The sequence below is a fragment of the Falco punctatus genome (genome assembly GCF_963210335.1).
Source record: "Falco punctatus genome assembly, chromosome: 3".
NCBI classification, from domain to species: domain Eukaryota; kingdom Metazoa; phylum Chordata; class Aves; order Falconiformes; family Falconidae; genus Falco; species Falco punctatus.
In genome coordinates, this window is record NC_137582.1 from 115,900,359 (window position 1) to 115,926,734 (window position 26,376).

The 26,376-nt window shown below is 52.2% G+C and overlaps 1 protein-coding gene across 1 annotated transcript in view; it reads left to right on the plus strand.

Moving 5' to 3' along the window:
- RUNX3 (RUNX family transcription factor 3) overlaps positions 1 to 20,271 on the plus strand; it is a 61,388-nt gene extending 41,117 nt beyond the window's left edge. Inside the window, exons 5-6 of the mRNA XM_080379198.1 lie at positions 4,228 to 4,392; positions 16,596 to 20,271. Coding sequence (XP_080235324.1) covers positions 4,228 to 4,392; positions 16,596 to 17,119 — 689 coding nt within the window. The 3' untranslated portion in view covers positions 17,120 to 20,271. The remainder of the gene's footprint in view (positions 1 to 4,227; positions 4,393 to 16,595) is intronic.
- Positions 20,272 to 26,376: the final 6,105 nt, after the last annotated feature.

The window sequence follows — 26,376 nt, forward strand, 5'->3', positions numbered from 1 at the left end:
AGGATGGGGGGAGCTTGCCGGTGGGTTGCTTTGAAGGTGGACAAATGGAGGCCTCTGTGGCCGCTGACAGCTCTGCTCGAGCTGCTGCCCCAGCCCACACTACCATCTCCTGGTTCTCATCGTCCCCTCAGCGGAGCTGAGGAAATGATCTGCAAATGTGTGTGTTAATGAACATCCCGCCCGAGCTGAAACGCTCCGCGTTTCCTTCACTCCAGCTTGCCGCCAGCGTTTCGCAGCAAGACGCCTGGGGAGAGCCAAGCCACTTCCCACATCTGCTCGCCCGTCCTTTGGTAGCACGGTGCTGTGGTGGGGGACGGAGGCAGACGTGACACCCAAATCCAAGCCCGCCGAGGTCAGAGAGCAGGCTGTGCAGCTCCTTGGCTCTCCTGACTGTAACCTCAGCTACACCTAAACACAGATAAATCAGGGGACTGGGACCCCCGGGCACCCCAGGGAGTGTTTTTTCAAATCAAATCTGCCAGCTCTGAGATTTTGGTATCACTCAAGCCATTAAATTCCTGCAGCCCCTTTCTACCTTTGATCAACTTTATATTCTGCATCCCAGTAATGTGGAGAAATAAGCTGCTTTTGGTGAACACCATAGACACACACACCCCCCCACTGCCTGGAAACCCCATCCAGGGTCCCAGCTCTGGAAGCCACATCAGGTTGCACACTCCTAGAAGGAAGAGCAGGGTCTTTTTGGTCTTTGAAATGTTTTAATGCAGAAAACATGTCTTTAAATCATAGCTTTGAGGGCCTAAGCCTCAGTGCGGTGCACACTGTTTCGCTGTCTGCATTCCAAGGAAACACCCAAAACTTCCAGTATGCTTCTTATTACTGGCCTAAAGTCTCAAATTCACATCGGCTCGTCTAGCTGGGAAGTGTTCAATGGGATCGTTCCTTTGATATGCTGATACAGATCTTGTTATTGCATCAGGATCGTAGGTGATCTGTCAACGTTTACATCATGTCATGTTCAATATCGGACTTAACTGATGCAGAAACCCGATCCAGCGTTAAAACCCTTGCGCTGTTGACAAGAAGTGCCTCAGGTCACTAGCTGCCATCGTTTTATAGTACTAAGGGCTGTTGTTTCCATAAATATTGACCTGCAAGCCAGTGCTAGCACAGCTGGAATTGCAGTGCAGGATCTCCAAGCCCACAGCAGGTTTCATGCCCCGAAATTCACAGGTCAAGGCGATGAAAAGACTTCTCAGCCAGATTTCTTGGGATAAGGTCTGGAGCTGTTTGAAGTTGATTGAAAATCCACCCACTGGCTTCGGGAGGCTTTGAGTCAGTCCTTGGGTTAAGCTAGAAACCACCTTCCTCTTCTCTAAGGTATGAGCTATTGTTCACTTGACGGCATTGGTTTCCTCTCCGTGACAGCTGTGGGTAGATGGGGAAGGGCTTTTAATGAAGCCAACCGCTGCAGAAATTAAAAAGCTCAGGTTGTTCTGATGAAAGAAACCCATTAATAGCAATTCTCTCTTGCGTGACAAAGTCTGACGTCTCTAGCTCTAAGTGACAAGTGGCAGGAAGTTCTGGGGAGACAGCCTGTGCTAAAGAGGGTTGGCAGCCCAAGTTGCTGGGTTTTAACTCATTCGCTGCCTTGTTTCGTATGATTTAGCACTGCCAGGTCCCACCCGTGGAGATGGGGTGGGATACTGGGCTGGGAAGTATGGGAAGGGTCCTGATCCCACCACTGCTTTCCTGAGTTTTCACTTCTAAATGCATTTGCCTTGACTTTATATTTGCCTCAAGTTTTCTACTTTCTTTTTATCGGGATAGTTTTAGGATTTGAGGGCTTTTCCTGGGTCTCCCTGCAAACCAGCCCCTTCTAGAGGGTGTAAGTACAGCACTGCTATTTACTTGAGGCTTAAAAACCCCATGGGGCTGTGCCTGCGTTCAGACAGCGTGAGGACCAGGGCAACCACAGCGCAGCATGATGCAGCCACATGAAGCCCTCAGTTAAGTCGTACAGCTGAATAATCTTTAAAAACATTATCAGCATAGGCATCATTTGATATAGTTTTCAGGATTTTCTCTGTCACATGCCAGATACTACTGCAGGATAGGATTTCAGCTGAGATAGAGGATTTCACTGCCATTAAATTTCTGTGGAACTTGGTCTTTGAAGTTCTTCTGGCTCCTCTGCTAAGCTTTGCCTGAGAAAACTGGTTAAAGGTAAACCATGAACCTATTTTTCTTTTTCTGTGCTCAAACGTGTACTGAAATAACAAAATGTGGACCAAAACAAGATACCTCACTGCACATGCTTTCCCCCCTGGGGAAAGCACAAATACTGTGTGACAGATGCCGCTTGCATCTCCGAAGGCCCTCAGATAACGCAGAGATGCCAGAGGTCTAGGGACACACAGAGATTCAAAGAGATTGTTTATGGTGTCAACTTGAGGTTTTCTTGGTTTACTTCACACAGCAGGGAAAATATATTTTCAAAATACCGCTGGGTTTTGCTTTCTGCTGGGAGTTCGTCCTTACCGAGTTTTGCTCTCTGGCGTCAGCACGTTTGGGCTTTTACACACCTGGGAGCTGGGGGACTGTAGAGTTTGAGGGGGATGGTGGGGCTCACCTGGATGTGGAAGTCCCAGAGAAGGGTAGAAGCCCCTCAAAAACTGTGGCTGGGGGCACTTTGCTGTTGGGGTACCCATGGAGCGACGCTGTGGTAGGGAGCTCAGTGGGGAGCACGAGATCCCCTCCTGAGTCAGGGCTCCCGTCTCCCGTCTGAGCCGTCCAGCGTCTCCACAGACAGCCTGGCAAGGGCAGCCTGAGAGCGATGAGCCAAGCGAATGCGAGATCAGAAGATACCAGACATCAGATTTAAAGAGGGGGAAGTCTGGGGACTTTCTGTGACTTCGCTATAAATTGACACCGAGCTCACGCTACGCAGATGTGAGGGGGGAGGGAAGAGAGGGTGCGAGCAAGAGGTGGCTGCATTTTTCGCCTTTTTAAATGTGTCACTTTTCTCCTTAAAAGCCACCAAGAGCTGAACTTGACTTGGTGGATGTTAGGCCGTCAGGCTGGATCTGATAAGGCCCAGCTCTCAAAAGAGCTGCAGAAGGGTTTCTTCCCAGCTCCTCTCCTATCTCCTCGGCATGCCTGCACACCTCCAGTGCCCCCGAGCTCTGCTCTCGATTCTGCCGGGATAAGGCATTTGCCACCTTGGGAAGGTCCTTTCATGGCAGGTGCAAAGAGCTGGGGGTGTTGCACGGCTGTCTGGCTGCGGCAGGTAAAGAGCAAGGAGAATCCAAGGTCTGAACCCAGCACGGGTGTAAAACCGAAGCAGCTCCAGCTTCTCTGGAGTCCCTCCAGCTTTGTGCGGGTGTAACTGAGACTGGAATCCGGCCCAGAGAGAGTGAAGCCGTTTGGCGATGATTAATATAGTAAAATGCAAAAGTTATGTATCAAGTGTATTTCATGCGCCTCTTGCCTCGGGACAATTAGCATAAATTTAATAATTATTGCCCTGTGCCAGCAGCTGCTACCTAAGGAGCTGGGAGTGCTTTACAAATGCTTATTAGTTGCTACCCTGCCTGGGGGAGGTAGGTGAATAGTCTCCCCGTTTTATGGGTAGGAAAAGAGGAACAGAAAGCAGCAGTGAGATGGCCAAGGTGTGGTACCAGGGCGGGCTGCTCCCATCCCTCCTCCTGTGCCTTCTCCAGCCCTGCCTGGCCTTGACCCTGTTAGGTGGGCAGAGCTGGGGAGGGGACTGGAGTAGGACGAGCGTTTCTTCTTTGTGTATTGAGCAAATGCTGTAGAAAAGACTTAAAATTCAGTGTTTCTTTTGCCTCTGTCAGGAGATGGGGTTTCTCCTGCCTCGCACCTGTCTCCCCTCCTTGTTCAGAGTGAGTGAGGGCTGGTGCAGGCTGGTCGCTTGGGCACGGCACGGGGCATCCTGACGCTGGCCCCCACGTCCCGCTCCGTGATCGGATACTGACTTGCCAGATGATCTGGGGCCTCCTGCACTGGGTCAGTCTGTGTCCCTTCTTTGGCAGGCTTCATCTGTCTGAACCCCGAGGTCTTCCCACGTGTGTGTGCCGTGCAAAGCCCCGCAGGGAGCCGAGCTCTGCCGGTGCCGCCACGCATTACCCCTGTGCGAATAATAGCAAACCACGAATACAGAGGCTGTGCTGACTTTGTGTGTAACCAGGGTGCTCTAGCCAAAGGGTAACTGATTAGATATCAGACTCTCTTATCGTGTTCCAGGGCACAGACAAAAGCTAGAAGACCAAGCCAAACCCTTCACCGACCGCTACGGGGAGCTGGAACGGCTGCGCCAGTCCATGAGAGTCACCCCAACAACACCCAACCCCCGTGGATCCCTCAGCACCCCAAGCCACTTCGGGTCCCAGGCTCAAACTCCAATACAAGGTAACTGGCTGGGTGTCCCAGCCTGGCGTCGCACCCTGAACCCTTGTGCTCCCCACACAGCTGGGCTGGGACTGGAGTCGTCCCAGCAGAGCGAGCTCCCCCCCGGGGCGTGTGTTAGGGCTGGAGTCCAGCTCTCCCCTGGGTGAAGAGCCCTGCCTGGGGGACAAGCCAGCGAGAGGTTTGCTTGAGTTTCTTGACCCTGGAAGCCTTTTTGCTCCTACTAAATCATCAGATGGCTGCTGAATCGTAAACCCAGGCCATTTCGCTTTGTGCACCATTAGATACAGGGTCTTAGGAAAAACCGAGCCGTTTCAGCAGGAACGCGAGGGAGATCAGAGCAACATACTTTGAATCCAGTAGCTTCTTTGACATGAAGGCACCCGCGTAGACGGTTAAGCATCAACTAGAAAGGGTGTATTATACTTTACATGCTAATCCAAATGGTTTCTTATCTTGTTGCATTGTGTTTATGCCAAGTCTGGTGATCCATCACCCAACTGCAGCATAATTCCCCACACGTATGCACACCTGCATGGGCGCACGCGTGCGCGCACACACACACACACACAGAGGCTTTGCTCTTCCCGTATTTGCTATCGGCATAGCTGAGCCCTCGGGCATTCCCTGGGAATCTGCATTGTAGCTTGTTGCCAGGAAAGAGGTAGGAATTGCCACCGGAGCTATCCAAGAGAGGTCAGTCACCTGAATTCCAGCCCCACACTAAGCATTGCGTTTGAAAATACCCAGTGCCGTGCACTTGCTTCCTACGCTTCTCAGCCCAGCCAGACGCCACAAGGATATAGTCGGAGACCATTCTCCTGTCCATGCGTGCGAGGTGCTCCCTTTCCATGCATTTGTAATCTCAGTGGTGTTTTTCTTTGAAAATCAGCAGAATTACTAACGGGGATTTAGGGGTTAGTATTTAAGCTGTTTGCTTTTTGAGTTTTGGTGAGAAGTGGCCCTTCTTGGAAGGCTGCGTATGAAAAGGTCGAAAAGCTTTTGGGTTGCATTTTCAGAAGTGCTGTAGATGTTTGAAAACCTCAGTGTCATTGGCAAAGAGGGTGTCTCAGGTGCAAAAACATGTTTGAAAACGTTACCTGAACTGTAAAAGCTGCCCCACTCCTCCCAACCCCAAATTACAGTGAAAATTTAATTTATTTCTCATTGAAATGCAAATCTGCATGCTTGGAATTTTCATTGATATTAGCACAGTTTATGAGAAGAACCCGGGCATTTTGTGTAGGATTATCATTTGATTTTTGTTTAAAAGAATCAAGAGGGAGAGAAAGAGTTTTATAGGCTCACCCCATTGGCTGCATAATAAAGAAAGAGATTCTTGGGAGAAGAAAAAAAGATGCGTATTTTAAATTAGCTCAGTCCCCTGTAGTGCCAGAAACCCAAAGAGCGGCTGTTTGGAGCAAAGAATCAGGTGATGACACAAATTCAACAAGAAAAAAAATGAAACTGGCCACAATCTGCTGTCCGTGCCAAATTCCCAAATGTCAAGTGACAGCAGGAGTGGAGACACACAAAATTAGCCATCTAAAATCATTCCTGCGGAGTAAATCCAAAGTACCAGGAATGCTGCAAAAGGCAGTTCATGCACGCTCTGCTCTTGGCTTCCTTGTTCCCAAGTCGGAGGCACTGTCTTAAAATTACTGTGGGTTCTTACCAGCGTAACTGGGAGCAGAATCAGCTCAGTAATTTTAATCTCAGCCCCGTCCTTTTGACACAACACTGACTATAACCAATCATAATCATAATAATGATAATAATTTTTAAAAATATATTCTTTCTCTCACACACACATGGCTTATTCACAAAGATCATAATTTTTACCCAAGCAAGTGGAGCCTGGTCTGTGCCAAGAATAACACAGGAGTTAACAGGCCTGTAATTCTCACGACTTGGCACGTTCTTAGGTAACACACACAAGACGATTAGCAAAAAGCATAACGAGATATCGGTTAGGAGGGACGAACGGGGTAGGCTGGAGTTCATCCGGTCCCCGCTATCCTTTACCTAGGTGCTTCCCAAATGTTTTTAGCATCCTCGCATCCCTGTGCAGGGATTAAAAGGGGGCCAGTCATAGGCAGAGAGGCAAGTTTTCCCTCCACGGTCACCTACGCCCGGCATCCCTCCGCTCGTGTGCTGGAGGTGGTTGGCCTCCCAGTTCTGCTGACTGAGCAGTTTGCATAAACGCTTCCTAATCCACTTCTGGCAAAACCAGGCTGGGGAGCTGAGACACTCAGAAACAGCCTCGGCCACCGAGGGGGGGATTCAGGCACCTCAGATTCCTGAATGCAGCACGTGGAGCTGGGACTTTGAAGCAGACAGGCACGTAGGAGACAGCATTTATCTTTGGGAGGAATTGCAGTCCTCTGGAGATGTGTTTGCTCTGGCCCAGTCCAACCTTTCCTCCTCGGAGCGAAGGCTGTGGCCACAGTGGAGATCACAGCAAGGACGCTGGTGTAAATGGGAGAAGAATCTGGCCCTTAGCCATTTGCAGAAGACTTTCAGTAAAGCAGCCCCTCGAGGTTATAAATAGCCCCTGTGTAAAACGATCATCCTGAGGTTAAATGGTCTCAAACCAAAAACCTCCCGGTAAGAGAAAACTGATCGTTTCTGAAGGGCATGCCAGGAAACATGGGAGAAGAGCGTGCTCAGCACCGTGGCTGAGCGGGTCAGATCCTGCTCTCTCCCTGGTTTCCCACTGCCCAGTGTCAGTGCATTTCAGTGGCTTCGGTCTTGCCTTACCCCATGCAGACGGGCAGAGAATCAATCCCTTCCCTTGGCTGTCCACAAATGGATGGGCATTTGCAATCCTCCACACACCCCATTTCCTTCCCAATTACACCTCTTTGCGGGGAAAACAGGGTAATTCTGGGTTCACCTCAGTGTAGCGGTGGTGACAATCTGGCCTGGTAGCCAGGCAGGTAGGACAGGCAGACCCTCGTCTCGCCTCTGCCAGCACTGCTTCCCTGGCTTCAGCAGAACCGAGCTGTTTGCTGCCGTTGAGGATTTGGCCCAATACTTCTCCAGCGAGGTCTGGAAAATCTGAGGTTTTGAAATCCCGGCTCTCCCGTCTCCACAGCGAGACACCAAGCTGTCATTAGGATGGCTTGAAATGGTTCCTTATTACGGGGCACGCGAAGCCAGAGCCTTGCGTGCTTGCTTCAAGTTTTGTCTCCTAGCTTAAAAAAAATCAAGTAGCTCTCAAAAGTGAAGCAAGATGTTAAAGGAACTTGCCTCTGCCCACCTTTGGCTGCTTCTCGGGGCCCCCTTACTCTGGGAAAATGGGATGGTGACAGACACACGTCTTCCTGGGGAGAACCAGGATGGTCCTAGCAACCCCCAATTCTCCACGCGACGCTTTGCCCTTGCCCGTGTTTCAGCAGCGATTCATGCTGAACCATTTTATTCCCGTTGCAACAGAGAAGGGGACCCCCCACGCAGCCGGCTCCTGCATTCTAGCTTTGTGGTGGAAACATCTTCAACCACTCAAAAGCAATTGTGTGCATTGTCCGGCAACATGTAGGGGCCTTGTGTGCACGAGGACAATTGCAAAGTGATTTTAAATTTGATCTACTCAGTAACAGAGCAAGTTGTTTTGATTAATGCACTTAACATCCCCTTGCACACTCTTCATATTGCTCCAGCGAAACCGAATTCCCCTGACTTCACAGGGAGAACAGTAAATGCTGGATCCTTTTGCAAACTCCATCCTGCCTCTCCTGCCCTTAGTGTCTGCTAAATGGTCTGGGAGACGTTGTCTTTGCTGGTGAAGAGCTTTCAGATCTCCTGATCTGGAAACTGCTCAGCTTTAACCAGCTTGATTTCCAGTCCACTATTTAAAGCCAGTGCAGCATTTTTAATGTAGGCCAGTCATCAGCAGAATGCTTCACCATACGCATTTAAAGCAAAATATCACTCTCTCTTTCTTTTTAAATATACATTTTTAAAGTATTACATTACTTTTAAGAAGCCTCTTGGCATAAGCAGTGAGTGCCCTATTGTTTCCGAAATGCAACGTGGCTGCTCTGAGGTTAAGTCCTGAATTATGGGCCCAGCAAATACACTGAATTGCTGCTTCCTAATCCCTGTCCAGATTGACTTATGGTTTCTTTAAAATATCCGTTTCTTAATGGATAAAAACATTCTACCATGGGCAGAGACTAAATTGTTTCCAAAGGAAGCTAGGCAAGCATTAGTGGGAAGAAAACATATTGTGGGATTCAGCTTCAGCCTCAAAGGAAGGAACACGCTTGAGATGGGTTTCCTGCCTGCTCTCCGGCTCCGCAGGCTGCTGTGCCTATCTTTAAACTGCTTTTCTGCTCCTCTCAATTACATTTGCCCGCTGCACACTGGATGTCCCTTAAATGAATTTGGCTTGTAACCATCAAAGAGGAACCGCAGGCCAGTGCTGGATGGGAGCATCCCCCAAGCCAGAGTCCAAGCACCCACGACCGCTGCTTTTGCCACTGACGTGCAGCCGCCTCCGTCTCCCAGCCACAGCTCGGGGGGCCGAAGCGCTGCAGTTCCGACGAAACAGCAGACGAGCGAAATTGCAGACGAGCTTGCAACAAGCCCGGCTGAATTTGCCTGAGGCTCCAGGGATGCCATCCTGCCTTTGACTTGGGATTATCAAATGTGCTGGGATTCGCTCTGCCAGATCCAGAGTGCCGCTGGGGAGCCTCCAGCCCGGGGTCCCGCTGCAGGAGGGCACTGCTGGCATTGCCAGGCTGCTGGGCTGCGGCAGAGCAGGGCTGGAGCCCTCTGCTCTCGCCCCATCGGCCACCCCTGTCAGCCTGCCACTCCGCAGTGGGTTTCCCATGGCAGACTTGGCCTGGTCCAAACCTGCTCGGCAGGCAAGGTGGTCTAGCTGCAGGCTGGGTTGTAAATTCAGCAACTTCCTTTTATGTAGTCAGGGCTTGTTAATTTTTTTTAATACCCTTTGAATACAGGTAAAGAGCAAAGCGCAGGCAGGCCAGAGGGAGTGTCTGCAATCAAGGGAGCGTTTCCCGTTCAGCCCACCCACCTGCTCCAATTAGCACCGTTAGCTTATTCATTAGCTTTGTGGGATGGATCGGTGGGGATTGAGCCTGATGCGGTACCAGCCGGGCAGAGGAGGGCTCTGGGGATGGTGCGGGGAAGAGAGAGGCTGTCACGGGAGAGGAAGCTGGGAGAGCCTGGCTTGTTTAGTCTAGCAAAAGGCAAAAGGCAGGCTGGGGGTGAAGCTGATTGCTCTGTATAAATACATCCAGGGGGTAAACATCAGGGAGGGAGAGGAGCTAATGTAAGCTATGAAGGACAGTGCTGGCACAGGAGATGGGGCTGAACTGGCCCTGAATAAATCCAGACTGGATGTTGGAAGCAGGGTCCTGCCCAGAAGGGCAGGATGGATCCAACAAATGGCTAGGAGCATCCCAATGGACCTGGAAGGGTTTGCAGGGGAGGGTGAGATGCGGTGCATGATTCACTGAGCTGGGAATATCTGGGAATTTCCCTGCCTGTATAGACAGGGAGGCTGTTGCCCAGCATATCTGATTGAAGGTGCTGGGAGAGGACCCCGGCGAGTGGAGTTGAGATTTGTGATGCTCAGTGGGGCAGGTCTGCGGGCTGAGTGTGTGTCTGCACGGCAGCACATGGTATTTGAAGAGTATTAGAAAACTGAGCAGCAAACATGCTCGACAATCTTGAGGTGGTGCCTAGCGATGCTGTGATAAGCGACGTGTGTGTGTGTGTGTGTGTGTGTGTGTGTGTTGTTGTGTTTTGATTTGGTTTTAGTTTTTTTTAAAAAAAAAACTGCAGAGGAAGTACTTGCACCCAGTTTGTGAGCTGGTTATATCAGATACAGAACAATTGCACCATGGGCGTGTAACAACGGATGCTGTTCACACCCTCATTTTTTTTCAACACCTCCCCTCCTCCCCCAAAATAAATTTTGCTCTATTTTTTGTGGGGTGGGAGGAAGGGGCTGTTTTCTTTTTTAGTTGGCTCTGACTTGGAAAGGAACAAACTTGTTAACATGTGTGACAGAGGCGTGAGAGCGTGCCTGCATGCGTGGGTGGGGTGGAGAGCGGTGCTTACTCTAGAGATGAGCCGGGTCTTCAGAGATCAAATGAATCTCGTGCACCTTCCCGTACAGAGCAGATTCTCTCCATCTTTGGCCACCTGCCTCACCGTGCTCCCAGATGGAGCCATTATGACCAGGGGAAGGAAGCAGAGAGGAAGAGAGGTCAGAAAAATGCTGAAAGACAACTTGGAGGTCCAAGCATCACAGAAACTAGTAGAGAAAAAATAGCCATAGGTATATACACAGCGAGAATTTCTGTCCCTGCTCTGCCTCGCACATGCATGCGTATTATATACATAAGCATAAAGTATCATTAGTGTTTACAATGTCATCAATCATCGTGGCATAAGACAGGAAAGGAGGGTTTTTCCCCCCCAGGCTAGATTTTTCATGACAATTTTGCAAGACACGTATATGCATATAAATAAAATGGTGATATATGGCCAGGCTGAAGATATTTATGTATTCTGTACACTTGGAGAGTGCCACATTATCAGGTTCCCTTTAAATTTCCTTTATTCTCTTTGCATGTACCACACACTGTGAGTATTTGTGCATGTTGTGTAATGTACACACATGCTTGGGTTTTGACTTAATAAGCCATTGCATGTTCCCCAAGTTTCTAAAACAGGGACCAGAGAGCAATATCATGGGTGCTGTGGAATTGTTCAGGTTCCATACATCACTGCACAGCCCCAGATGATCCGATGATCTTTTCCTCCTGATGTACGTTGAGCCCCAGTGCTGTGCTCTGCACACAAGCCCTAGGTGAGCTTGTTGTTCAGTTGTCCCTCAAAGCTCTTTCTGTGCTGCAGCACTGAAGACGTCCTGATGTCGCTTTTGCTGCCCTTGCCTCTCTCCAGGCAGAGCAGATATTTTCCTGGGTTAGGAGGCAGTGGAAGCCCCCACTGCTTTGCTGGGATGGATGCACATCAGTGCTCGTAGTCCCTAAAACCTCTTGCAGGGTCCATTGCCGTGGCTTCACAAAGGCTTCCAGTGAGCAGATCCACCCAGCCCTGGCCCGGCAAGGGCGCAGGGACCAGTTTTACTCCATCCATGGTCTTAAGGGAGGCGGCTGAACACACCCAGAGAAACCTCTGTGGTCGGCAGCCTCGCAAACCAGCCTCCCCACCTCCATGCTCACGACCAGCCCTCGCCACCCTGCCTGGCTCTGCCGCAAACCAGCCGAGGTTTAGCTCCCATCCATCGCCGCGCAGGCGCTCAGAGGCGGCTCTTTGCATTTATCTCCTTGCCGTCCACCCAAGAAAAGACCCATATTGTCTCCAAGGCAAAAAGAAAGCTGCTGTGTCACTTGAGCACGGTTGTTTTATCTGGAAAGGGGCTGAGCGGCTTTGAAAGCCTGTTTCTATCCAGCTCCACATGCGGGGTGGGGGGGGCTTGGGGGTCCTCAAAAGGTGCAAATTGCAGCTGCACAATTAAATAACGGGGTGTGTCCCAGCCTCCGCGGTCCCCTGGGCAGCACAGCCCTAACGAGGAGACAGTGGCATTACTAATCAGGGCTTTGACCTTTACATGGCTTTTATTTAATACACATTCCACACTTCCCCAAACTCCCATCCAAAACATTGACATTTCCGCTGATAGATTGGGTCAGATTTTGGAGTAGTTGGGGGACTCAATTCACTCTTACAATGGTTAAATTCTTACAGCTAAATGGGCTTATTCAGTTAGTGCAGCAGCTGGTGTGATTTCGAGAAGAAAATAAACATTTCCTTCAAATATTTTGATTGGCAACTGGACAACTGAAATACTCAAGCTCAGATTGCCAGGGTCCAAAAAAGCAAATGGGGGCTGGACGGCAAGTAAGCGAGGCAAACCGTAGTAAATCCTCGGAGGCAGCACCACCACGCAGATGTGTGTGTGAGATGCGCTGGGGAAGGGGACAGAGAGGTGATTTTTAAAGCCCGTTGTCAGCCGTGATTTCGATGGGAGCGTGGGGCCCGAGGGCACTGCTTCACCCGCTCCTATTTCCTCGGTGTTTGCTTAGCACGTTTCTTGCTCCAGGTTGCTGTTTGATGGCTGGCTGAGTGTGATGGAGGGTCGCTTTGCTGCGGAGTTAGGTGCTTATGGAGGGTATTGATGGCGATGGTTTATTTGGACCTTGCTGGAGCTGTTTCAGCAGAGATCTCCTTGGACGCAGGGCAGGAGGGCTGATGGCCCTGGCTGCGGCGGCAGACATGAGGCTCTGACCTGTGGGGATCCATCAGGTGGAGGGGCAGCCCTGAGGCGAGGGAGCTGAGACGGAGGGGCAGCTGTGAGGTGAGGGAGATGGGATGGAGCAGAAACGCTGAGGCGAGGGCGAAGATGGAAGGGCAGCCGTGAGGCGAGGGCGCTGAGGTGGTGGAGCAGCCCTGAAGCAAAGGGGCCAAGATGGAGGGGCACCCTGAGGTGAGGGGGCCAAGATGGAAGGGCAGCCCTGAGGTGAGGCAGCTGGTATGGAGGAACAGCTGTGAGGTGAAGGAGACAGGATGGACAGCCCTGAGGCAGGGGCTGCGATAGACGGGCAGCGCTGAGGTGCAGGAGCCGGGGCGGAGGGGCGGCCCTGAGATGCAGGAGCCGGGGCGGAGGGGCGGCCCCGCAGCGCTGGGCTGAGGCGCAGGACGCTCCCCGCGGTGCGGGCGCTGGGCCGGTGCCGGTCCCGGTCCCCGCCTGGCGGCTCCCCACGCCGAGCGCGGGCTGCAGCGAGGCCGGCGCGGCCGCGGCTCCCTCTAGCGGCCGCCTCCCGCCGCGGGCCCGGGCGCTGCTGGCGGCGGGACAGGCCCCTGCCCCGGCCTGGGCCCTGCGGGGAGCCGGGGCCCCTCCGCGCCCCGCCGGCCTTGGGCAACGTGGCGGCGCGTAACCTGCGGGCCCCGACGGGAGCCGCTCTCCGGCCGGCAGCTCGGTGCCTGTGCCCGTGCCCGGCCGGCCAGGGCGGCTCTGGCCCCGGGGGTGGCGGCGGGCAGCGGGCAGGGACGGGCTGCCCCTCCCCGGGCTGCTGAGGGCCCCGAGGAGCCGGGGGCCGACATTACACGGCGGGGCAGCCCACACAGCCCGGGGAGGCTGAACCCCCTCAGATAACACAGAGGCAAAGCACACATGTGGTTTTGGGGCTGTCTGGGGCTTTGGTTTAGCCGCAGACCGGTGGGGGAAAGCTGGAGCTTTATTCCGGCCCAGACTTTAAGCCCAGGGCCCAGGGAAGATGAAAGCGAGTCGGTGCCAGTCGCTGGGATGCCCCATGCGCTCCGGCACAGCCGAGGGATCGGCTTTGGAAGGGATTTGCTTTCCAAGGGATCCATCCGCACCCCCACACTCTCCGATTTACAGGAGCCCAGCCCTGCAGAGAGATGTGGCCTGGCACCGGGAGAGCTTGCCCACTGCCCGCACAGCTGGAGTGTCTCTGGACCCGCCAGCATCGCTCTGCTTTGCTCGCCACGCACGCAGCCTGTAATTAACACTCTTACACACTTGTGTCTAAATTAGGAGCAGGGACCCACTGCCAAACGTTGCAAGTTCAAGCCAATAAAACGTGGCCTCTAAAAAAAAAAGAACTCCTTTGAGTGTGTTATAGAGGAAAAGGGAAGTGTGCCCTGAGCACTTACGTTTCATTTCGATTTGCATTTTATGGAATATTATTTATGGGCATGTGAAAGCTAATGAAGGAGCGCGGTCTGATCGCCGGAGATTGTCATCTGCTTTTGGGAAGGTAGTGAGCAGCGAGCTGTGTTTTCTGGGGGCTGGGAGGGAATTCAAGACTGCTTTCTCTCAGTGTATGGCAAAACAGTCCAGCTGCTGGGGCTGCAGTGGCAGGGCTGCGTGCGTGTAAGGAGGAGGCATTCAGAAAATAGCACTGTTCCTCTCCAGTCCAGGGTCAGCCAGGATTTTTGTCCCATGATCCTACCTTATGCTGTGATGCTGCTGGATTGCTAAAACTACAGGCTCCGGTCAAGCTGCTGCTTGCAGAGCTGGTCTCCAGACCTCAGCTCACAGCGCCTGCGATGCTGTGGTTTGGAGTTGTGGTGCTGCTTTTGCAGTAGCGTGGCTTTGGGATGGGGCAGAGCGTCCTGCTGGCAGGTTGCGGTGTGAAATCAGGTTGGCTTGGTCAGTTGTGAGCATTTTTCACAGCGCTGTGCTTATTCTAGCCAACCCAAGCACGCTACCCCTTTGCACAGCATGCAACCGGGAAGGCCCTGTGGCCCGGCAGCCGCTTCCACGCTGGGCTCGGCTGCATCCAGCCCCGGGTGTGTGCAGAGCAGTGTGGTTCGTGACGGCTTTGAGCAGCTCCTCTCTTATCTCACACCAAAGCCGCAGCCACGTTCACAAACCAGGTGCTCCCCCACCTTTCTCCTCCGTGGAGCCTGCGTGGGAAGGCAGGCGCTGCCGATTGCCCGCAAAATGGCTGGAGGGGAGGGAGGAGCCTCCCCTGCCCTTCTCCTTCCAGCGGCTGATGGCTGCAGGACTCACCTGGGATGAGAAAGAGGGTTCAGATCAACCCCCCTCCCTATCTGCTCCTCCAGAGCATGCCCTTGCCACTAGTTAGCTGGAAGGGATTAGCTCAAGTATTTTTTCCTGGGGAAACGCTGTAAGGCCTGGAACACCCGCCCTGAGATGTTAAAAAATGCTTCATCATAATAAATATATATAAAACACACATCCCTGTGCACGCATAGCAAATATACAATCAAATGAGTGTGTCCGTGTATATATATATATATATGTGCGTATCTAAAAGCAACAAGCTTTTAGTTTTTATCTAAAAACCCCCAAGTGTTTATCACACTCACCTCACATTTTCTTGCTCTGAGTCGATTCAAAATCCAGCCGATGTGACAAAAAGAAGTCACTGAGGCCAGGTGGCATCCCACCGCCAAAGCAGAAGGGTGCAATCCCCCTGCTCCTGACAAGGGAACAAAAAAGGTCTTGGGAGTAAACGGAAAGGATGAGGAGCCACCTCCAGCTAGCCGAGGCTTTGAGCTTGGTCCCCCAGCCAGGCACTTTGATCTAGAACTGTTGTTTCTAGAGACATCTATCTCATGAGGGGTGTTAAAAGGCTGAGAAAGGCGCAGTCACAGCGTTTCTAGCCGCGCCCTCCAGCATAACCAGCACCAGAGCTTGATGTGGGGCTGAGGTCTCAAGAACAGAGGTTTCGTATCTCTCCTTGGAGAGCAAAACTCATTCCTCTCCATCTCTGATGTGCCCAGGCCAGAGGTGTGCTGGGCTCTGTAAGGAAACGGCACCAGCCTCAGGACAGCTGAGAGAGCCATTGAAAAGCCCTGAGGTCCTCAAAGGATCTGCTGGTGCGGATTCTTATCTCTAACCTGGGCTTTCTGCAGGAGGTTGGGGTTCGGCAGCGCCGGGCAGAGATCCCTCTGCAGTTACAAGCTGGCTGCAACCCCCTGTGGGTTTAGACACCACCCCCTCCCCCCCAAGAAAAGGCACTGGGGGGGTCCAGCATTCGAGGGAGCTGGGTAACATCCCCACCATGCTGACCCAAACCTCCCTTCCCCCAGCAGAAGAAAGCCTGGATTTCTCACTCTCTTTATCCTCTTGGAAGGAGAAAAATACACAGAGAAATCAAGCAGAGGGATATTGTGGCTCCTAGCTTGGGAGTTTTCAGCCGTGTGTTTATCAGCTCCATCCCCTGATGGTATCAGCATGAGCAGGCCACCCACAAGAAGGCTTAGCAGGCTGGTCTGGACTCCAGCTTTTCCTCTCTGTCTCCGTGTGTGTGTATATACACCACCGACTATCCCAGGGACCGGCCGTCTGGGGCCTGCATCCATTTATTTACTACACAGCTGATGTAATGGCTAAACATTTTTTTTCTGTGTTTATGGGGTGTGTTTTTTTAATCTGCCAGAGATTAATAGACCCCTAGAGAAGTCAGCTTAGTCATGTCCCTTCTTGGATAGGAAACAACAAATTTTAGAACAGGAAATGGGACCAACTTAAACAAATGGGTTTAGGATTTTTGTATTTAAGTTCCCCAGCTCTCTTCCTTGGCAGATCAAGAGATGCTTTACCCTCTGACTTTAATTCTTTGGGCAGGGGATGGCCCAGGCTATACGACAAACTCGCCAAGCCTCGAGGATAGAGCTCTAACCACCCACTTTCTTCCTCCACCCCACAGGCACGTCAGATCTGAGCCCCTTCTCTGACCCCCGGCAGTTCGATCGCTCCTTCCCGACGCTGCCAGCTCTCACCGAGACCAGGTTCTCCGACCCGCGGATGCATTACCCCGGTGCCATGTCCGCTGCCTTCCCTTACACTGCGACACCCTCCGCCACGGGCATCGGGGGCATCAGCATGACCAGCATGCCCACCACGACGCGCTTCCACCACACTTACCTGCCACCCCCTTACCCCGGCTCCACGCAAAACCAAAGTGGACCCTTCCAGGCCAACCCCTCTCCCTACCATTTGTACTATGGCACGTCTTCGGGCTCCTACCAGTTCTCCATGGTGGCGGGCGGCGAGCGCTCGCCCACCCGGATGCTCTCTTCCTGTACAAGTGCCTCAGCGGGGAACAACTTAATGAATCCCAACCTGGGCAATCAGAACGACGGGGTGGATGCAGACGGGAGCCACAGTAACTCGCCAACGACCATGACGACTACTGGGAGAATGGATGAGTCGGTCTGGAGACCCTACTAGGAGGAACTCAAAGGGGCACCGGTATCTTTAACTTAATCAGCCACTGTTACGTTACTCCTTTTCGTAGTGAATAAAGCAAAATGATGCCTAGGGAAAAGGTAAACCAAAGTCTCCCAAACCAAAAGCAAACCAGGATCTTCTGCATGCAAGCGTGGGCAAACATCAAGCGAAGACGGACCAGGACCTACGTTACATTTCAAGATGAACATCCACGAGGCTTGAATTTGTCGCTTGATGTGGTTCCTTTTGTACGTTTTTAAGTATGTGGATTGTACATAGGGAAAAACAAAAGGACGAGTGGAATCAGATGTTTGTTTCTTACAGAACACTTCTCAGTCATCTCACTCCTCTTCCTCACACAAAGCATTCAAACGTTACAAAAAGCTCACCCTTCTTCTGCAAAATGTTTCAGAGAAGAGAAAAGACCAGGGAGTTGTCCAAGCCACCTCTCTGTCAATGCAGGAAGACTGAACTTATAAAAAAAAGGAAAAAAAGAAAAAGAAAAAAAAAAACATCGTCTCGTCTCCTTCCCTCCCCACCAGTGTAGGGTCCCTGACCACCAAAGAGCTCCGGGACGACGCCAGAGCCACATGCGGCACGTGAGAGTCTGGTTTACAGCACAACCGCGGGGACTCGGGCACGCGCGGGGGCTGCGTGCTCCTCGTGGCTCAGCCGGCATCAGCCATGTGAACAAGAGCTGTGATGTGATTGTTGTTATTTGTTGTTGACGACAGAGGTTGTATTCTTCATTTTTGTCATTGTCGTCATTTTTAAAACAGTAACGTGGTTGATCCCGTGCCTGACAGATCCCCCTTTCCTGTATGTTTACATATGAGATGTACTTTTTATGAGACGTGTTTTGTTTTGTTTTGTTTGCTCTTTTGTCCTGACCTCACCATTCAATTCTTTGCTCCTCTTAGCAAATCTCAGTGATGGTGGCTGAAGTGAAGGCGGCGTTCAGGACAATCCAAGATGCACTTCCAAGCGCGTTAGCTGCAAAAGGGACTCGGGAGCCTTTGGCATGACCCTGCCACCGCTCTCTGGTTCTTCCATTCATCCTCTCTGAGTGGCAACACACGCAGCTGGTGGCAAAGCATCATATTTCTGATTCTTTCCCATGTTTTCACCCAGAGTGGATTGACACGATGACTTTTTTTTTTTTTTTTTTTTTTTACTAAGAAACAACTTACACTTGTCAGTTCATACTGAAAGCTCTAACTGAGATTTGGAGAAAGGAGCAATTTCTACTCAGTCCCTTGGTGGTGGGAATATGGTGAAGCAATGTTATCTAGCCTTTTCTGGCCCCTCACCCCCTTTCCTTTCCCCCAAGTGACCCAGAGCACGGGTATCTTGCTGTAGATGACTAAGCTGAAGAAGGGGCACTCAAGGTCCTGCCAACCCATCGGTAGCCAGTTGCATCATGTGGCATTTGGAGGAACCGGGTCTCCCAGGCACCACACGCCCTCGTAGCTGATACCAAAGAGATTGCAACCTGAGCGGGACCGTGCCGGGAGCTCGCAGGCAGCAGGAGAGGCACAGGGGCTCCCCCGAGGCTGGGTTAGCCGCCTGGCTCTGACACACACTGCAGGGTTATGTCGCCTCCCGCAAGCCGGCTGTGCTTTCTGCTGGCGTGGGAATTCGGGCAGGATTCGGGATTCCTTGTGCTGGCAGGACTGAGGGTGCATGGGCAGGTCTGCAGGGAGCGTGTAACTGCAGTACTCACTGCCTTCTGGAGCCTGCCCTGCAGCAAGGGGACGCGGACGGTCCCCAGCCCCCAGTGCCACCAGTAACCAAACCTTTTTTCTTTTTCTTTTTCTTTTTTTTTTTTTTTTTTTTCTGCATGAACATAAGAAAATGGAACCCCCACAGCTGCCCTCCCGGCCCCTCTGTCTAAGTTACACCATCACAGCCGCGCCGCCTATCACCAAATCTCAGTTGGCAGCTTGTCAGCACTCGGTTGAGGTACAGAGCGTTGTAATTGCACTACCACGTCAAGACTGGAGCAAGACATCCTGGCTTTAGTTGGAAAGCTGCAATGACCACTCATGAGTTACATAAGCAACGAGAAGAACAACTCTTTTAAATAATAATAATAATAAATAAAAAAAAAAAGCCCTACCCCAGCAAAACTGCAATCTTTACTTGCCTTAGCAACAGCGAGCACCTCTCTGGTGCTCGCCAGCTGTAGAAACTGGACCACGGCAGCCTGTGTTTTGATGCATTTACGTTTATCATCCGATCGCGCCACTGATTGAAAGCACAAAGAAGACAAGGCATTCGTAGTACTAGGTTAATTTAAGACTGTTTGTAGTGAATTTTAAAAAAATAATAATAAAAAGAATGGCAACGATGTTATTTTTATGACATATTGTCATGTGAAGGTGTAAATATATGCACCTCTATTGTATGCAAATGGTCACGAGACAGGCCAACGTTTTTTGCTTTGCACTATAATTTGCTTTTTTAAAAAAATGCACAATCGCTTGTACAGTAAAACCCCTTTGTCTGGCTCACAGAATATTTAACTATAAAATCTAATTTTTGGTCTTATTTGTTATAATAATATAATTCTTAAATGTGTTGAAGGATCCGATTCTTAATAATGCTTCTAATACTTGTATGTGCAGGGTAAAATAACAACAAACAACCAAGGAGGTGAGAACAAAGATCTTTGTAGATAAAGAAGGCTAAAGTTGTTGATTTTTTAATGGTGTCTGATGATGGACATTAAAAAAAAATGCTAGTGATACCAAATAATGTGGTTATTTGTGTAATATACCAGCCCTACTTGAAGGTAATGCCCTATATTTAATATGTAGCCCATCTTTTTAACCTGTAGCACTTGTCACTGGGGAGGGGGGAGGCGGGGAAGGAGGGAGAGGAAGAGGAGGGTCTGCTCCTGTTGAAGTCATTGGAAGAAGCTCTCACTGGAGGGGTCTCTGCTGCGCTGGCTTCAGTGAGAACAGAGTTGGGCTCCCTGGTGAGCGGCTGGAAATCGTGTTGGTACGAAGCCACAGCAAAGTGGTCAGTTCTGCTTTTCTCTTATCGGTGTCGATGTTCTTATCCAATGTACGTGATTATATCGTCAGGCCTCCGTGTAATCATTTTAATGACTTTCCATGTGGAATAATAAACATACGGTTACAAGTCTGTCCGGTGCCTCCCGCCTGCTCACTTCTCGCCGGGGGGGGAGCAGGTCTGTGCCCTGGTACATGAGAAGATTCATCACGCTGCTCCTTCACCAGGGGCTCATCCCGGTGCCTTCACCCCATGTGTGGGGGAGCTCACAGCTGCTCTCGCCCACAGTTTGGCCTGAGCAGGCATTGCGGGGCTGTCTGGGGAGGACGGCAGGCAGTGGGATGCAGGGAGACGATGGAGACGCACGACCCAGGCTCTGAGAAAACCTCTTTAGGCTTCTCCAAGGGTGGCAGGGTGAGTCTGAGCCACAAACGCTGCGCTGGGCTAGACCTGACAAGGTGATCCCTGCATCCCCAGCCAAGCATCCGACACCCCGACCGCCTCCTGTCATCGCTGCGCTGCTTCCCGAGACACAAAAACTCTGAGACAAATATTAAACAGGACCCAAATTCCCAGCTGGTGCGAGCCCAAACCCCTTAGCACTCACCACTCGCCTCCAGAACCCAAATGACAGCTGAAAAGCAGAAAATAAAATAAAAATAAATTAAAAAAAAAAAATAGCCCAGCCTACAATAGCGCCTGATGCCAGTGCACTGTAGGCTGGGGGCTCCCAAGGAGCCAAGGCACTCAACGCAGGCGTTATTCATGAGCCTGGAAAAGGCAGCAGCCGCAGCGTGCCGAGCTGATGCCAGCGCCTTGCCCATGGAGACGGGTAGGCACGCTGGAGCTGGTGCTTCTCCTTTTCTTTGCAGCATCTCCGTAAGCGCAGAAAAGAGGAAAAAAAAAAGGAGAAGGAAAAAAAAAAAAAAAAGGAAAAGCCCAGACAAAACCACAATAAATGCTAATTCCCCAGCCCTGGCCAACGGAAATATGTTTCAAGTCAAACCCTAGACATACCCGCCTTTTCTTCACAGCTCCTGGGAGAGGAAACACCCCCGAGGTGTAGCTTTTATTTACAGGAACTTTCCATTCCAAACTGATCCGCGCTTTACCCGTGGCCTGCAATGAAAAGAGAGGAGGAGAAGAAAAGGAAAAAGACAAATAAAACGGGATTTGTTTTACCGACAGGCACTGGGTTGCCCATGGAAAAAGGGCTTTTGAGGGGTGCAGCCCCTCTGCAAAGTGGGTTTGGGTGATGCTGGTCGGGGCAGTGAGGCTGGGGATGGGGCAGGCGCTGCCAGTCAAGGCGATGCTGGACCAAGCCAGTGCCGGGGGGGACCACGACAGCGGCTAAAATGTAACTGGGAGGCCCAGGTAGCTCAGCGAGCCGATGGTGTTAAATGTACCCAACACCTGAGGGCCAGATGGGCATTATTTTTATTTATATGGGTGTTATTTTTATTTATATGGGCATTATTTTTATATGGGCACCTACCAAGCACAGGATGCAGGGGATGCTGGGGTTGCATCTTGCTGATACACAATTTTTGCACCAGTTTAATGAATTTAAACGGGAAAGCCAGAGCCCAGCGTGGGATGTGGGGTGCATCAGCTCCTCCCACAGGCCCTTTGGGACCTGAGAGCAGCCACAGATGCCGGCCCTGGGTGCCAGACAGCAAAGCCAAGTACCCGAGGGCTCCCGCTGGTCCAGGGGACCATTGTAAAACAGGGCTGAAGGCAGTGGTGTGGGGCACTCAGAGCAGAAATGTTTGGGGATTCTTTCGCAAATGAAAACTGAAAGGGGAAAAAAAAAAACATCACTGGAGCTTGGATGACTTTTTTTTTTCTTTTTTTTTTTCAGATATTAAATTGAGTGGAGTTTGGGCTAAAAAAGCTCCTAGGAAAAATGAAGAATATTTCCTTTGAGAACAGAGCTAACAAAAGTCTCAGCAAAAATCTTACTACATTCTCTTTCCAGACCAAACTCTAAATCCCAGCCTCTGTTTTAACGACTGTGCTGTGTCCAAACTGCCTGTCTTAGTAAATAAACTTTTAATTTGCAAAAAGTTTCTAAGCTACATGGGACATAGGGGAAGGAGCCTGCCTTGCCGTCGCAGGGTCTCACCTTGCCCTATCCGTCATCAAGCCCTTAATGAACCTTGCACAAATGAGCCACCAGCATCATTAAGGCTATGTTCCTATGAAACAGTGGGGCCAAATGGCTCTGTGAGGTGCTCAGCACCCTTCCCGCACCACCCAGGACCCCTTGAACCTGCAAACAACCCCGGTGGACACCCATCACCTGGACCAGCGTGAAACAGAACCACCGGCTCCCAGTTTGGCACCCTCGCCTGGGCACCCACGGGGGGGTTAATCCTGCCGCAGGGCTGTCCTGCTGGAAAGGATGGGTGGTTTGTTGGGTTTGGGCTTTTTTTTTTTTTTTTTTTTTTTGTTTGTTTGAATACTGCCTATTTAGAAGCTAAATGGAGGAAAACATGGAAAATTCATTAGGGTGTCTGGGAAAGTGTTAGGTTACATGTCATTCACATCTACTTACTCAGCGGGACCTCGCGCCTTGGGGGAGATATGTATTTATATATATATTTTATATATAGGAGTTTTTTGGGGGGTTTCTCTCCATTCAATTCCCAGACAGGTACTAAAGTGACCCCTTTTGCTTCTCAATCTTCAGAATTCCCCCCCCCCCCCCCCCCCAAAGCGGAGCTGCCCCGTTTGACTTGGCCTGGCTGAGCACTGTCCCCATCCCACCGCTCCGGTGCCAGCCCTGCTGCTCAGCATCTCTGCGAGGTGGCCGCTGCCGTTCCCACCCGCATGGAAAAGGTGGGAGCAGTTAAACCCAGGCCCGTAAAGGGCAAACACGCAGCCACGCCAGGACCTGCTGGCAGCGAGCCCCGGCTGGCTGCTGCTTCGGTGCTGGCTGGCAAGAGGCTTGGCGAGGATGGGAGCTGGGAGAAGAGCAGGCAGGGTGGAGGGCTGGGTCCATGCCCAAACTATAAAACCCGAAAAAAACAATCCTTCATTCCTGATCGCTCAGAATTTCTCAAGTTTGGTGCAATACAAAAACAACCCAATAAAAACATCGGTCTGGGGTTTTTTCACTGGGGTCACAAGAGCTGTTTTGTTCGGCTGCAGCCAGGATGTTTCGTTTTTCAGATCTGCTATAGCTCCTCTTTCTTCCCAGCTTCGGCCAGTCCCGGTGCCACCATCCAGCCCTGAACCACAGCTTGTTCAGCTAAAGTCAACCCCAAATCTTTCCATGTATTACAGAGGAGACTCTCCAATTCCAAAAAATAAAAAAGGGGGGTGGGGGTGGGGGGGTGGGTGGGTGGGTGTGAAGAAAAGAAAAAAAAGGCAGGCTGTGTTTTCCCATAAATAGGACTCCAACAACAAACCCTCGCTGCTCGGCTCGTGCCAGGACGCCTGTGTTCCCCGGCGCCTGCTTGCTCCTAGCCCATACGCAGGGAACAAGGCTGGGGCATGGCTGTAGGTAAGAGCTGGCCCCATGGCATGGCACGGCACGGCTTCAGACACTGGGTTGTGGGGAGGAAGGGGCAGCTGAGGCCAGGGCTGCAAGGGGAGCTGGGGCTCCGAGGGATAATCCCCATCCCGGGGTGCACCGTGGCTCTCCTGGCTGGGGAATGGTCCAGTTGGAAGAGTTAGGGTTTATTTGTGGTGGGGCTGGGGCACCTCTGCCATGCCATGGTACCCGCCTTGGAAATGGCTCCCTAAAGCCGGTTTGGGATGGAGGTTGTGCTTGGGGCTAAAACAGGCAAAAAAGCTGGTGGGAATTCAGCACCCAAATACTTCTGCACAGGTCAGGAGTCTTCCCAGTGCCAGAGTTCAACCCGGTTCCCTGGATCCCCATCAGCCTCCTTGAATCCCTCCCGTCCTGCAGGGATGTCACTGGGCACAGCATCCTGACGGCACCCACACGCCAGTGCTGGCTGCACCACGGGGCAGCAGCTGCACCCAGAGCAGCAGCAACATCTCAAACCCCCCCCCCCAAGCACTTGACGTGCCATTCTGCACGAGGCTTAATAACCTGCACTATTTTTTATTTAAGCCATGCAAGCAAAGTTGCGTGTATAACTGTTAATTCCCTGACAGCAGCAGGCTGAGATGCAGGGAAGGTGTTGTCTTGTGCAGAGGTTGGGCTGGGCTGGGAGATCAGAAGAGTTTAAATTAAAATAGGTTCATGCCCGGTGAGTCTTTATTCTTGGCTTAACCCACAGAGGCTAAAAACGATGGTAGCGACACGGTGCTGGGATCCCGGCTCGCTCCACCGAGCACCTCCCGCCGCCGTCAGACACCGGGCAATGAAAGCACCTCGACTTCAAAGGGCCAGGGCAGAGGAGGATGGAGAGTGAGGACTCATTAACCTTGGAATTGCGTTAGATTGGGGCGATAGCGGGCTTTAATTAGGTCAGCCGAGGCAGGCAGGGGAGCCGAGGCTGCATCCCGGCGGGAGCACGTGTGTGTGCGCGGTGCCGTTTCGGCGCACCCCCCCCCCAGGTGAGCGCCCCTGGGCGTGCACCTGCCTGCGTGGGCAGCGTGCACACGCGTGACCAGGCATGTCGGCGTGGCGGGGGGACGCGTGCCCGGCGGCACCCAGCGGCACCCACCCCCTCCCACCAGCCCCACTCAGGCATCTCCAGCCGGCCGGACCCCCGCGGGGATGTGCTGCTGTCCTGGGGATGCTGTGGTCCTGCAGAGCAGGATCTGGCCTTGGGAGCGGGTCAGGAGCATCAACCGCCGCTGCTCCAGCCCCTGCGGGGTCAGTCCTGCCGGTGCTTCGATGGGTGCTGCTTTTAAACATTTACAACTTGCCCCAGGCTCCTGGCAAGCAGCACCAGTCACCTCCGGCCTGACACCTCACTCCAAGGAGCACGGGGCTGGGAATCCCACCGATCTCTCAGGTGGGCAACCAAACCAACGCTGGGATGGCACCAGGGAGAGCAAAGCGGTCATGGGGAGAGCAGCAAAAGCACCGGGATGCTGCCCTGAACTCCTGCCCGCGGCATGGGGCTGCCTGCATCCCCCCTCCCCACAGCGACGCAGGAGTGACAATAAACCACCAGGGACATTTTGGGGCTGGATTACCCAAATTCTGGCTCTGCCCACATGGTGATGCCGGGCAGGTGGGTGGCCAAGGACCAGGTCAGGCTCTCCATCACTACACATTGGTGATTCCCCTCCGGTGATCCGGTGAACCCCTTCCCCAGCCCCCGCCTGGGCTCTGGCTGAGCTCCAGGAGGGATATTTCACACCGGTGCTACCAGGCAGCAGATTTCCTTTCCATTCTAGCGACTTGCAAAGCCCCTCGGGTCCCTGCAAACGTATATAGCTAATTTTTTAAGATGGGGAGGAAAATAACCGTAGCAGACCTGGGTTTGGCTGCAGAGAGGGGACTTGGAGGTGCTGGTCCTGGGGCCGTCCCTGGGGTGGCTGCAGCCCCGTCCCGCTCCCTTGGCAGGTTTTGCTGTTTGTCTTTGCAGCCAGTGGGTTTATTACGACTGGGAACACCCAGGTTTTTTTTCACTGTCTGCCATGAAATCGATACAGTAATTTCATTTCTCAGTCATAAATGAAATGAGCTGTAAAGTAAAGTTGGGTGTTTAAGCCAGAGTGAAAGAATGGATTGTTCTAATGGGGGACGTTAACGAGGGGATTAAATGTTTCTGCGAAACCTGGGGGTCCCCAGGCTGGCCCTGCCTGCTGCCGGGTGCTTTTAGGGCTCCCCGTGCCCCCCCCTCCCACGGCTGCGGAGCTGTGTGGTCCAGCGCCCGCGGCCCCCGGCCAAGCCACCAGCATCTCTGCCTGGGTGGGCAGCCACGCCGCGCCCGCTCGCCTTCCCCGCACCCCACTGAGGGCACAGAGCGGCACTGGAGGGGTTTTGGCGTGCCTGTGGCCAAGGGGAGACCCAAGGGAAGGTGCTTGCTGAGGGATGGGGGTGTCGGGGCAGCTCTGCCGGCCCCTCTTCACCAGCATCCTCAGCACGAGGAGGGCTCGCTTCCAGTGGCATTAGACTAAAAGCAAATGGGGAAAACCCACCCAAATCAAAAAGAAGGTGTTTCTTAACAGTAGCCTTTTGGCTGACCCAAAGTGACTGGGCTCCTACTTGGAATTTTTTTGGGGGGGACACAGAACCCCGCTACTTTCTGGGGAGGTTGCTGCTCCCAGGGCTGGCCAGTTCACAGCATGTGGGATGTTTTCCCCAG